The 14,029-nt window shown below is 40.0% G+C and overlaps 1 protein-coding gene across 11 annotated transcripts in view; it reads right to left on the bottom strand.

The window, feature by feature from the left end:
• DMD (dystrophin) overlaps window positions 1–14,029 on the bottom strand; it is a 1,138,094-nt gene that overhangs the window by 727,968 nt on the left and 396,097 nt on the right. For all 11 annotated transcript variants that reach the window (XM_075097793.1, XM_075097785.1, XM_075097765.1 and 8 more), the window contains 3 exons: window positions 10,616–10,761; window positions 9,429–9,641; window positions 5,374–5,487 (listed from right to left, as the gene is read on the bottom strand). In XM_075097793.1, coding sequence (XP_074953894.1) covers window positions 5,374–5,487; window positions 9,429–9,641; window positions 10,616–10,761 — 473 coding nt within the window. The remainder of the gene's footprint in view (window positions 1–5,373; window positions 5,488–9,428; window positions 9,642–10,615; window positions 10,762–14,029) is intronic.

Below are 14,029 nucleotides of genomic sequence, written 5' to 3' on the forward strand. Positions count from 1 at the left end.
ATGGGCTGTTGCCAGAAGCAACAGCGGGAGATTTAAACGGCCCCTAGGGAGCGCGAGCAACCAGGACGGGCAAACAGGGCGTGGCGCGGCAGTTTGCGCAGGCAGGGCGAGCGGGAGGGACACCGCAGCCCGCTTGTAGGTCTACAGTTCAGGCAAGTGCTTCGGCCTTGGGTGAAATGTTGGGCACTCGCCTCAGAGCTAAAACCACTGTTCGTTCAGCAGAAGCCCCGAGATATCAGACTCATCCACCCAGACAGGTCTGGTAAGAAAGGACACACCAGTACAGGCAGTGGTTTTCAGAAACTGCCCAAACCCCTCTTCTGACGATAAGGTCACGAGGTGTGCACAGGTCGATGACCTGTTACGTCAGGTGGCTGAACTGCAGGAAACGGTTAAGCGGCTGCGCAGTATTACAGGAGCTGAGGCAGAGGTAGACGGGTAGCTTCAGAATCATGTTCCTGTGGCAGACACCACCGAGAATGAGGTGCCATGGACCCTGGTGACTCACAGGAGCAGGATTCCACATCAGCCTGCACCCTCCGCCATCACAATCAGAAACAGATATGAAGCCTTAACGACCGAGAACACCCCTGAGCAAGGTCTGCAAAGTCCCCCACAAGGGGAAATTGTACCAGCGACACAGAGTGGACATTGTAAAAAGAAACGATGAGTGCTCATGGTGGGTGACTGTCTGTTGAAGGGTACTGAGGCACCCATCTGCCGACCTGACAGGGAGTCACGAGAGGTGTGCTGCCTCCCAGGAGCCAAGGTCTGAGACGTTACTGAGAGGGTGCCACAACTCACCAGGAAAACAGACTACTATCCACTGTTACTATTTCACGTAGGTATAAACGATACTGAGAGCCGCCACCTGGGTAAAATCAAGGAAGACTTTCAAGCCCTGGGGGAGCAAGTGAAAAACATTGGCACCCAAGTGATCTTCTCTTCCATTGTGCCAGTTCAAGGGAAGGGAGCAGCCAGAAACAGGTGCGTAATATGTATCAACTCCTGGCTACGTGGTTGGTGCCACTGTGAGGGGTTTGGCTTTTATGACAATAGGGTGTTCTTCAATGACGACAACATGCTAGGGAGGGATGGAATCCATCTTTCTAAAAGGGGTAAGGGAATCTTCAGCAGTAGGCTGGCTAACTTGGTGAGGTGGGCTTTAAACTAAAGGACTTGGGGGGTGGGATCCATGGAGAAAACGCTCACACCAGCCCATCCAACGGGGGAGTAAGTCAGTCCAAGCAGAGTGGTGATAAAGGTTCCTTAGCTGTCTCCCAAGAGGTGAAACAAAAGAGTAAACACCTCAAGTGTATGTACATGAATGCACGCAGTCTAGGTAACAAACAGGAGGAACTGGAACTCCGTGCTCACTCAGAAGGGTATGACATCATAGGAGCAACTGAAACATGGTGGGACACCTCAAACAACTGGGGGATCGCAATGGACGGTTACAAGCTCTTTTGTAAAGACAGGCAAAGTAGAAGAGGTGGAGGAGTTGCACTCTACCTCAAGGAACACCATGAATGTATTGAAGTCAACTATGGTGACTGCAACTGCTCTATCGAATGCATCTGGGTTAAAGTCAAAGGGGTCATCTCCAAGTAGGACCTCACAGTGGGCATCGGCTATCGACCTCCTAACCACGGTGACAAAGCCGATCAAGTGATATTTGGAGCACTAAAGCAAGCTTCTGGCCAACAGAACCTGGTCCTGATGGGTGACTTCAACTACCCAGACATCTGCTGGAAAAACAATACGGCGGCTTGCATGTCATCCACCAAGTTCCTGGAATGTATCAAGGACTGTTTCCTGATGCAAATGTTAGATGTGCCAACCAGGAAGGAGGCGCTGCTGGACTTGCAATTCACAAACAGGGAAAGCCTGCTTTGTAATATCTCAGTTGGTGATAGCCTTGGCTGCAGTGACCACAATATTGTGGAGTTTGGGATCCTGCTGAGGGTGCTGAAGGTCAGTTCTAAGACAAGGATTCTGGATTTTAGAAAGCAAACTTCAGTGCACTCAGGGCTCAACTGGGAAGGATTCAATGGCAAGCTTCCATGGAATAAAAAGGAGATAGTGAGTGCTGGGGATTCTTCAAGAACTCTCTATTGGAAGCACAAAGCCAATTTATCCCCTACAAAGGAAAGGGAAGTAAGCAGAGCAAGAGGCCCCCATGGCTCAACCATGACCTCCTGAGTCTACTCAAATCCAAAAGGGAAGCACACCATAAACGGAGAAGTGGAGGATTACCCACCAAGATCTACAAGGGCATAGCCAGAGAGTTCAGAGACGCAGTTAGAAAAGCAAAAGCCCAATTTGAATTTAAACTGGCTGTAGACATAAAAAATAACAAGAAAGGGTTCTTCTAACATACCAACCATATGGAGAAAAAGAAGGAAAACATAGGCCCACTGTTAAACAGAAAAGAAGAGTCAATCACCAATGACGCAGAAAAGCAGAGGTCCTCAACACCTTCTTCACCTCTGTCTTTACCAGCACTGTAGGGTCCCAGGCTTTGGGAACAAAATTGCCAATTGAACCAAACACCGACCCACCATCGGTGAAGGGAGAGTTAGTACATGAATTACTACAGGAGCTTGACCCCCACAAATCAATGGGCCCTGACGCCATCCACCTGAAGGTGTTGAGAGCTGGCTGACATTATTGCAAGGCCACTCTCCATAATCTTCGAGAAGGCATGGAGGACGGGGGATGCCCCGGAGGACTGGAGGAAGGCAAAGGTTACCCCTATCTACAAGAAGGGCTCGAGGGAGGATCCGGGTAACTATAGGCCCATCAGCCTTACTTCAGTCCCTGGGAAAGTTATGGAACGAATCCTCCTGGGGGCCATCACAAGTCAAATGAAGCACGTGATTGGGAAAAGCCAACATGGCTTCACTAAAGGCAGATAGTGCTTCACAAATCGGGTGGCCTTCTATGACAAAGTGACTTGCCTGGTTGACATGGGGTGGGCAGTGGACATTGTCTTCCTGGACTTCTTGAAGGCCTTTGATATGGTCCCCCACAGTCTTCTTCTGGAGAAATTGATGTGTTACAGCCTAGACAAGTGGTCTGTGCAGTGGGTGGGGAACTGGCTGACAGGCTGCACCCAAAGGGTGGTGGTAAATAGCTCCTTTTCCAAGTGGCAACCTGTCACTAGTGGAGTCCCCCAGGGATCAATATTGGGCCCAATGTTATTCAATATCTTTATAAGTGATCTGGATAATGGAATCAAGTGTAGCCTGATCAAGTTTGCTGATGACACCAAGCTGAGTGGGGAAGTAGACACTGCAGAAGGGAGAGCTGCTCTGCAGGGAGACCTGGATAGGCTGGAAGAATAGGCTAGCAAGAACCTTATGAAGTTCAACAAGGAGAAGTGTAAGATCATGCACCTGGGAAAACATAATCCAGGAGTGCAGCACAGACTGGGATCCACCTGGCTGGAGAGCAGCTCTGTGGGAAGGGACCTGGGGGTCCTGGTGGGCAGAAAGCACAATGTGAGCGAACAGTGTGCTGCTGCGTCCAGGAAGGCCAACAGGGTGCTGGGTTCCATCAAAAAGGGCATCACCAACAGAGATACAGAAGTCATCATCCTGCTCTACTCAGCACTTGTCAGGCCACACCTGGAGTACTGTGTCCAGTTCTGGTCCCCTCTACTAAAAAAGGATGTGGACAGGCTTGAAGGGGTCCAGAGAAGGGCCACCAAGATGGTCAAAGGATTGGGAAGCTGCCATACGAGGATAGGCTGGGAGAACTGGGTTTGTTCAGCATTGAGAAAAGGAGGCTCAGAGGGGATCTCATCACCATGTACCTGTACTTAAGGAGTAGCTACAAAGAAGATGGAGACTCCCTTTTTACATGGAGTCCCATGGAGAGGACAAGGGGGATGGACACAAGTTGCTCTTGGGGAGATTCCGATTGGACATCAGAGGGAAATTTTTCACATTGAGGGCTGTCAACCATTGGAATAATCTCCCCAGGGAAGTGGTTGACTCGGCCACGTTGGACACCTTCAAGAGTCGTCTGGACAGGGTGCTGGGCCATCTTGTTTAGACTGCTCTTCCCAGAAAGGTTGGACTAGATGATCCCTGAGGTCCCTTCCAACCTGAGATTCTGTTATACCCTTGGGTTGGTAATTCATCTGATAACTTCCTTAAAATGATCTGAATGTTGATATTCTCTGGTTATGCCTAGTTACTAGAATTTGACTTGTGGTTCAATATTATTTAAGCCCTGAGGTAGTTCTAAATTGCCACTTCCAATTTTATTTCCTAAGGTCTTCAATGCTGCAGATGTCACCTGGGCTTCTGACTCAGTGGAAAAGGCTGGAAGAGTAAACACATAAAAGATTATGAAGAATTTGGTAGCTTTTTATGTATTTGACAGTAATGGCTGATATTTGTGCAAACTTTTCATAAATTCAGGTGGCAGATGCTAAAGGAGTTACATGTAACTTAGTACTCTGTAGAGATCAGAGTTGTCCTATATAATTTATAATAATTTGTAATTTAAATAAAGGGTAAGAGAGAAAGTCTGAGGAGCTCATAGTTCTGTAAGATCAATATGTATGTTTCATAATATTTACACATCCTGCCAGAACATTTAGAGAACTTGCAAATTCTACTGAACATATACTGGGACTATCATGGATTACAAGATTCACTGCACTTACACACTGTGATGGGACAGGCAGAAGAATTTATAAACCCTGGAAGTATCAACACTTCATGATGCTTTAAAACTCTGCTGGGACAAAATTCTGGATCTTGTAAGTTTAGTGGAAAAAAACCAGATATAACTCACAATGCCTGCAAGTCCTTTTGGTACAGTCAGGAAAGCTTGTAAATTATGTGTGAATATCAGATACACAAAAAGATCTGCTGGCACAGATTATGCAGTTTATAACAAATACACATGCAACGTTTGTAAACTCAGTAAAGTAAATAAACAGTTAAGAGCCTACTACCTTATTATTTGCTGCAAGTACCCTCTTTGATGTTTTGCTCCTGCTATAAATATAAAGTGATACAGTCACTGTATGCCTCCTCTCTGCGTTAAAGTTTTCATTTTTTTAACATAAATTTCCTTCAAACCTAGGAAATGCAGGAGGTTAAAAAAAATTGCAGAAGACAGCACCCTTACAACATTCGCTGGACAGGGTGCTGGGCCATCTTGTCTAGACTGCACTCTTCCTAGAAAGGTTGGACTAGATGATCCCTGAGGTTGCTTCCAACCTGTGATTCTGTGATTCTGTGTGATTCTGTGATCACTTTATTTTTAGGGACAATAATCATTTGTGTGACTGCGGTATAAGCTAGGCTCATAGAGAGGAATTGAATAATTGCCAAGCAGGCAGGTAATACTCACTGTACATTGCTCAAGTTGCTTTTCCAGGGCTTCTGAATCACCAAGGGCAGGCCACTCTTCCTTCAGAAAAACATCCACTTCAGCCATCCATTTCTTCAGTGTTTTAGTGTCATTCTGTTTATTAAAAAGACATTTTACTGCATCACACAGAACCTGACTGGCAGTAGGGTAATTCATCCTGGCACTAAGACTAAAGCTCATTGCAATGCAATTTCAAGATTATTAAACTGTCTGAAAAATACAAACACGGCAAACAAGCAAAACCAATTTTATCTGGGACTGTCATTGACTCTTCAGCCTGCACTCAGACCATTTCTGCCCCAGTTTAATGTGTCTACAAGCCGGCAACTTTCTGGCTGTCAAGTTCATGTCTTACAGATACTATATATGTTTAGATGCTGCATGACTTTTCATCGGTCCCTTGTATGGCTTCAGAGTACTCACACATGTCAATTAATTCAGGCTCACCTATCAAATCCTCCTGTGCTTCAATTTAAATTTCAGGCTTCTTTAGGAATTTGCATGCTGTATTGCCTATTTCTTTACCAGAACACAACAGAGAGAAACTCCCTTTCTACTAAGAATGAAAAAACCCATTGTAACTGAAACAGTAATTGAAACAGATTCACTTCAGAACCTAAAATCATATAATGACTCGATAAGGCATTTCAGAGAGTGATTCTCAGGTACCGTTTCTAGCACTAGAATATTTGTAATCAGTAATTTGCTTTCCATAATCTGTAATTAACTCTTGCAAGTCATAAAAAAAAGCTGAACATCAAATGCTTGCAAAGAGGGAACCCTACCAGTCCCAGGCAACATTGTACAGATAATCTAATACCTTGAAAGGTAGAATGAGATTTTTAAAATGTCACTTAAAATTACCTTAAAATGTCATCTTAGGTAAACAATTAGTTGCACATATTAAAATAAATATTATAAATGTCAAAAATTTGAAAGGCAAATTATAATGCATTTGTTCATCAAACCGTTTTCATCACCAGTGAAGTACACATTGATATTCTATGCTGAATGCAAAAAGGGACATTTCATTATAATACAGACCATGCCCTAAAATGTGTACAAAAATGCCTTAACAACTATTATGAGATAGATAACCAAAGGGAACATTTTCCTAGTGTACTTGATATGTTTAATAACAATAGGCTACCATGGAAAATGAACTGAATTAATAAAAAGAATCATACTGAAATTATCAGTGTACTTCAGAATGATAATTACCAAAACACTCTTGAAGTGTATTCCATTACCAGTCAGTAAAAATGTTTCAGAATCTTATTTCATAATGAAACTTTAATACCTTTACATGAATACTTTAAATATAGTTCATTAATGATGCAAAATATAGATCTGATATGATTTACTTAAAAAGGGATTAGTCTTCAGATACCAGTGAAGATCAAATGTATGACTTACATTTTGAATCAGATTGTAAATACACTTTATTTATCGACACTGATTTCATCATATCCCATGCTGACATATTCCATAAATTGCAACAGCTGAAACAATTGACTGGAATATTAGTCATTAAAGGATCTGAAGACCAAAGTCATTGAAAAGACAATGACTTTTATATTAACTGTGTACTACACTGACTTCAGTAATAAATACAAAGGCTAAGATTTGTATGCAAGTATTTCTCACATAAATTTAAAAAAGTGTCCTACAGAGCATGGTCATGATGTTCAGGACTTTCTCCTTTTAAAAGCAGTGGCAGAACCTCTAAACCCCTATGCAGAAAATTCAGGGAATAAAAAAAAAACAGACAAATGTTTGAATTTCTCAAGAAAAGTGTATTGGTCTGTTTTGTGCATTTGCAAATATTTCATTGTACTATTGATAAAGTCACTTTCTATTTGTCCTATTTATATTGGGTTTATGTACCACAGTTTTGATAGCAGGGGTGGCCTCTGTGACAAGAGGCCAGGTGCTGCCCTGTACTGGAGAGAGCCAGTTCCAGATATCTCCAATGGATCCACCACAGGACACAGCCGACCCCTTAGTCAGCTAGTGATGCCACTGTGATAATACAGTTAAGAAAGGGCAAAAATGCCAGAGAGGTAGAGGAGAGAAAAAAAGTGAGAAACAACCCTCCAGACACCAAGGTGAGTGAAGAAGGAGGGCGAAGAGGTGATCCAGCTGCTGGAGCAGAAATTCCCCTGAAGCCAGTGGTGAAGACCATGGTGATACAGGTTGTCTCCCTGCAGCCCATGGAGGTCCATGGTGGAGCAGATATCCACCTGCAGCCTGTGGAGGACCCCATGCTGGAGCAGTTAATGTGCCCTAAAGGAAGCTGCAGCCCATGCAGAGTCCCACACAGGATCAGATGTTTCCTGGAGGACTGCAGCCCACGGTAGGATCTACGCTGAAGCAGAGGGAAAGCATGAGGAGGACGAGGCAGCAGAGAGGAGCTGGTATGGACTGAGTGAAGGTCCCATTCCCTATCCCTCTGCGCCCCGTGGCAGGAGAGGAGACAACAGTAAAGCAATTGAGTGCAGACTGTGAAAAAGAGGGAGGAGGAGAGATGTTGTTTTAATTTTCCTCTTTGTTTCTCACTACTCAAATCTGTTTTAATTTTCCCTAAGCTGTGTCAGTTTTGCCCATGATCGTACCTGGTAAGATAGCCACCTGTCTTTATATCAGTCCAAGAGCTTTTCCATCCTATTTCCTCCCCCTGTCCCACTGAGGAAAAGAAGTGAGACAGCAGCTGGAGCATCTGGCTACTGTCCAGGGTTATCCTACCATACCATTAAACTTCATTCCATGGCCAGCTTCAAAAGTCAGAGATGTAGCTATGGAGCCAAAGTTACAATTTAGACCAATGTGGCATTTCAGTAGCAAAATTATAAATGGTACTGATAAAAATGTTTCCTCCTTTTTTAGTCCATTTTGCTTATCTAAAAAGTGATTAAGAGAACAAAATAATGAGTACTTTTTCTTCTCTAAAAAGTTATTTTCCTCTACAAAAACAGATAATTTTGAAAGAATACTTGGACAGAAAATTTATTCCTGACCAGACAACTCTAGTGAATTAAAATGAAAATAACAATTAGTGTTCATGTACTATTGTATTATAATTCACAACATGAAGTTAATCATGTATCATGTTCTACTACCAGAAACCAAAGCCAAGGACAGAAATATTTGATGTTGTAAACAGAAGAAATACAGAAAGACAACACTGAGAAGAAACACACTGAGAGAACACAGCTTTAAGTATGGCTGCAGGACCTCAGCTTCCAGAATTTTGTTTGCAGTATCCCCCATGCATATGCAAGTGTTCATTTGCATGGGGGTCAGGAGAGAAAAACATTAAAAAAATACTTTATCCATTTTTGACTGATTGATCTGAATTCCCCTGCAACCTGACCATTGAAATTATATAAAAATAGAACAGGAATGTGTTAAAATTGACTTATTTTAAATCTTATAACATCTAAGTCGTAGACATCCTCTCCAATGGTGCTGACACATGTGGTTTCTAAATAAGTATAAGCATGGATAGTGATTTATAAAGAAATATAGATAGTGATTTATAAAGAAGTATAAAGAAGTATAAATAGAAGATCTTCACAGTGAGAAAAGTAATGGAAGGTTCCAAAGCTGTCATTCCAAATACCTGAAATTCACACAATTGTCTAAGTCATGTACACTTCTGTTTTCTGGCAACTGCTGCCAAGCTAGTACCATATTACAAATGACTTCAATTATATAAGTGAATCCATTAAAGTCAATATGGTGACAGCTACTTCAGCTGCATGCAAAGGTAAGTACAGGAATATTAGTAGCAATTTCACTGAAATTAAACTTAAGTTTTGCTATTGAAACAACATAGACATAAACAACCACAAAATCATAATTCAAAGGAAAATCTTGGATCTCCCAAAATCAAGAGAACATTTTAATACATTTTATGTACTCTTGATATTTCACTGTGGTGTTACTTTCTTGAGGTGCATAAATGCCTTCTGTGCTAGTCTCACAACCACAAGGCACCACATAGTAGTTGAGGCTGAAAAACTTTGGTTAACCTGGAATCGCTGGAGTTTGGTCATAAGCTCCTCAAGTTTCTGGCAATGTTCCACCAGCTGCGTTGATAATTTCTTCCAGCGGCCAAGAATCACCTCAATCTCTGATCGATACCTTTGGCTGACTTCCGCAGGGGCTTTCCTGGACATGTCTTCCACAGTTATGTTGAGATAGTTCAGGCCTTTTTGTTGTTCTTGCAGAGAACTTTGTAGAGCCTATGAATAGGAAGCAAATAGTATCCTGATTTATGTTGGGCAATTCTCTTGTTTCACAAACGTAGGTGAGACTGCTGAAGAAAGGACTGAAAACTAAAAATGTAGGTCACCTTTGCTAAAACATCCAATGACATATTCTACTGAGCAATTTGTCTCACACAAAAGAGAAAGTAGAATTTTTAGTTGAACTCAGAATATAACCAGAAGTGTTTATACTGTTAATAGACATGATCCACATACACTTCAATAGTTTGAGATAGGAATTTACTACGGCCCTAATGATTATACTTTCAAAAGAATGAGACTATACATGGAGAAAAAGAATAACCTTAGAACTGCTTCTATGATTTAAAGTTTTTAATAACAACATCTCAAAATGTTTGCAATTCTTAGCCCAAATATGCTGTCTTTAACTTTTTTCCTATATTCTACATTTTATTTCTGCATGTGCATTACTAGTTGCATTAAACAACATGCTCGGTAGCCATCCAAGAGTAGAACAATATCAAACATTGAAATGCAGGGAAGGTATGTACCTGATGGCAAAATTTGTTCCACATTTGTGTCTGCTTGTAAATCCAACAGGAAATCTGTCAAAGCCCATGCTGCATTTTGCAAAACACAGTTGTTTCCATGTCAGCACTGGTAAATGAAATGAGCTAAATCTATACTTCACTATCAGAGCTATCGTCAAAGGAATCTTTTACATATCATGGGGACAAATAAAGGCTTTTCCTTAACAAGTTTGATATCGTATAAAATTGGTTTCAATGGTGAAGAACACTTTCAATCCTTTAAGTTTAGGAATTGATATAAGTACGTATCCACCATGTCCTTAAACTTTGGCTAAACCCCAATGGGTATAATGCACTCAAGATCTGTACTGTAAGCTTCAGCAGGCTCATGACAACTTTGCAATCTGTTCCTCTAAATTTTTCACTTGACACATTTGTTCCCACAGCATTACCGCTCACCTTGAGCTCCCTGATTCTCTGATCCATGACTTCATATTCAGCAACTGCAACCTGAGGCATGGAGAGTTTAGTTTCTGCCTGCTGGATCCACACAAGTATAGTGCTCATTGTCTCTTTGTAGCGTGCGGGAGGCATACTGTCAAAAACTACATTCAGTGGGGAAGAAGAAGGAAAGAAATAAAATAATTTTGTGTTTCATTATTTGGTTTGCTTACAGAAGATGTTTGAGAAAAGACTGAACCTTCTTGAAGTCAATGGCTATTTTGCAACAGATTGCAACAGGCCCAGTGTGTCAGTATCAGGTTTTTCCAAGAATTGTGGAAGCAGAATACTTTTGAAGAATGAATATGCTCATTCTGATGTTTATATCTCTGTCATTTTATCAATTGTGTGTCTTTTGACTCTCTTGTTGTAGGTCATATGACAACTTATACAGCCAAGACAACTAGTTTAAATACGTGTGTTTAGAGATCAACAGATAAACCATTGTACATAACCCAAAATCTAATTTCAGAAATGTAGTAAGAAAGCACATCCATTTTATGGCCCATGTTTGTGTGTTTAATGTTTCTGTTCAAGTAAAACATTCTGTTTAAGACATCTGTTAAAAGCTTAGAAAAATAATCTCCTGCATTAAAGTTGATTTTTATTGAACTGTGCTTATTGTACCAACATTACAGCTGCTGTAAATAGACAACATCTGGCACACACGAGCAACTTATTAGCAGAGATATTCCCTCTGCCCTCAACAACAATTGCTTCTATACTCATTGAGAAAGTACAGACAAGTAGCACGTCTGGTTGGAAACAAAATATTTCCTACTTGTACCACATAATAATTAAGTATATAAAAGCTCAAAAAAATGTTTCACCTGTTTGTATCTCCTGCATGTCTCAGGTATTTCAGAAACAACTGTACTGAGAAATGATAGAGCTATCCAAAAAGCAATTTTGACAAACAACACACTTGAAGTTTTTGTGTGCAGTCTTGCTTATATGCTCATACAGCAATGCTTGGCAGAATGTACTTCAGATTTTAACCCAATTTTTTAGCTGATCAACACAAAACTGCTTAAAAAAAAACACCACATTTTCAGTTAGGCATCATAACAACATACTAAAATGAGGGCAGTTTAATCTCCCTTGTGGAGCATGCACATTGGATGGCATACTTTCATCATAAAAATCTTGCCTGATCTGATTTATCAACACATCTTGGGATTTACAAAAGATAGGACTTGGTACCAGGAAGGCCAAGAATTTATTGCCTTGTGAAGTATTTTCTTTACACAGAAAGCGACAGTAATACATTCTTGGAAACAAAAAAGCAAACATCAAATAGCATTTCAAATCTTTTAATGTCCTTAGTGAGATTTGTATTGTCTTTGACTCATTTAATCCAAATGATTCCTACTTTAAAATAAAACATGCATTTAAACACATCACTCCAATTGAATGAAGATATAATTTTAACAGCTCAGATATGTTAAAGGCGAATACAACTCTCAAACTGCAGTTTTATCCAGAAATATGGAGTTCAGTATTGTGATGTAATGTTGGACTTCTATAATAATTTTATCCTTTAAATGAAAACCAAACCTTAGGACTAATGTATGACTTCAAGCAGCTATATAAAATAATAGCTATTTTCAGTAGCAGTGAAGAATACCTCAGAACAGGTAAAACCACCGTTACAGCAAACTCCACCAAACTGCGTGAAACTCATCCTGACAATCTGCCGATAATAATAATAATTTTAAAGCCATCCAAACACTGCAAAAGTTTTGTCCAATGTTAACAAATTTTGTCCTCTACTATTTGAAGGATTGAATACAGTTCAAGTGGGATCACATATGTTGATTTAATCAAGCTAGTGGCTTTCCAATTTGGTCATTAAATATTCCATTTAAAAAGCATTTTTAAGCTCAGTGGAACAATAGTTTTCTTACTGGACTTTACCAGATGATTAGTATTGAAATACTGCTTTTCAGTGTTTTTTGCCTAGCTACAGTTTTCAGGGCTTGTTGGGTTTGGGTTTTTTTTCTTGGAGGGGTGGGTTGTTTGTATTTTTTTTTAAGATAGACAATGTGTCAGCATTTTTATCCACAAGGAAGCATATTAACAACTGTTTGGATTACACTTAAGAAGAGCCTATATTGTTTTTGCAACTCCTGATGTCAATGGTGAGAATTCAGACTCCTACAGTGGGACTCACATTACCTAATTTTAACTGTCTAAATAAACTAACACATTTACAGTCTCTCTGTGGGCAGTATGAAACACTAAATTCCCCATGATCATAACATAAACACATATCCAGACTGTTTCTTTTTATTCTGAAATTTTCTTTGTGATAGTAATGTTTGTGGATAAAAGTCCACATGATAAGCACAGTACATTAAAATGGATTCGACTATATTATGTGAAAAACTGAATTGCTGGTCAGAAAGATATAGCATGTCCGCAACCCAGGCTATAGAGCTGAGCTAGGCCCATGACAGAAATGTAACAAAATATCACAGAAGGAAAATGCAAATATGTTACTGTGAAATACCAGAATACAGTTCCTATCCCATAATAGGAAAATGTTGTTGCATTAATCTATTCCACTTGTAGGGAATGCATTCTGGTGTGACTCACATTGTAACCCTTGAGAACTGACCGGCAAATGCTTTTACACTTGCATATTTATTTCAGAGAAAGTGCTTAAATTTGGAAATACAATGTGCAGATTGAGATATGGGTAGGATATATTTTTAATATCTAGAAATATTTAAACATGTGAAAATATCTTTCCAAATAAGTAAAATATCTTTTTTTTTTCTTCCATTTTTGCTCCCAGCCTCCTTTTTTGTGACCAGATTTTCCAGTCAAAAATCTTTTCCCAAATCAGAAATGAAATGAGAATACAATTATCTCAACAACTATTAAATCACACTGGATATGCTGCACTATGTATCTCCTACAGTCAGGACAAATCCCACTGTTCATCAAATCATTGTGAAAGAAGAAGAATGTCAATAAATATAATCTATGGGATCATTTCTGTAACGACTTATTCCCTGAAATGAATGATTTAGATTGAACTGCATGTATTTCCCATAAAAATCTCCTTGGTAGTAATTGCACTGTTTAAAACCATGCTGATTTTCTCACAACTTTGTTTTGCTCTTTTTAAATACAAGTACTTGAAGATATTAATCAAATTCTTCATATTGATGACTTCATAAAAGCTGTGATTCATTTCTTCCACATCTTTCACCAGAAAATCTCAAAGTGGAATCATAAGGAATCTTGTAGAATATATAATCAATGTTCTGCAAGTGCTTTAACACCTCCAATTCTCATATTTATTAAACTTTTTAAAAAAATAGGAGGGAAGCCCTTTTCCAGTTCTACAAGATCTAATGTAAC

Source organism: Phalacrocorax aristotelis, chromosome 1, assembly GCF_949628215.1.
Source record: "Phalacrocorax aristotelis chromosome 1, bGulAri2.1, whole genome shotgun sequence".
NCBI lineage: Eukaryota > Metazoa > Chordata > Aves > Suliformes > Phalacrocoracidae > Phalacrocorax > Phalacrocorax aristotelis.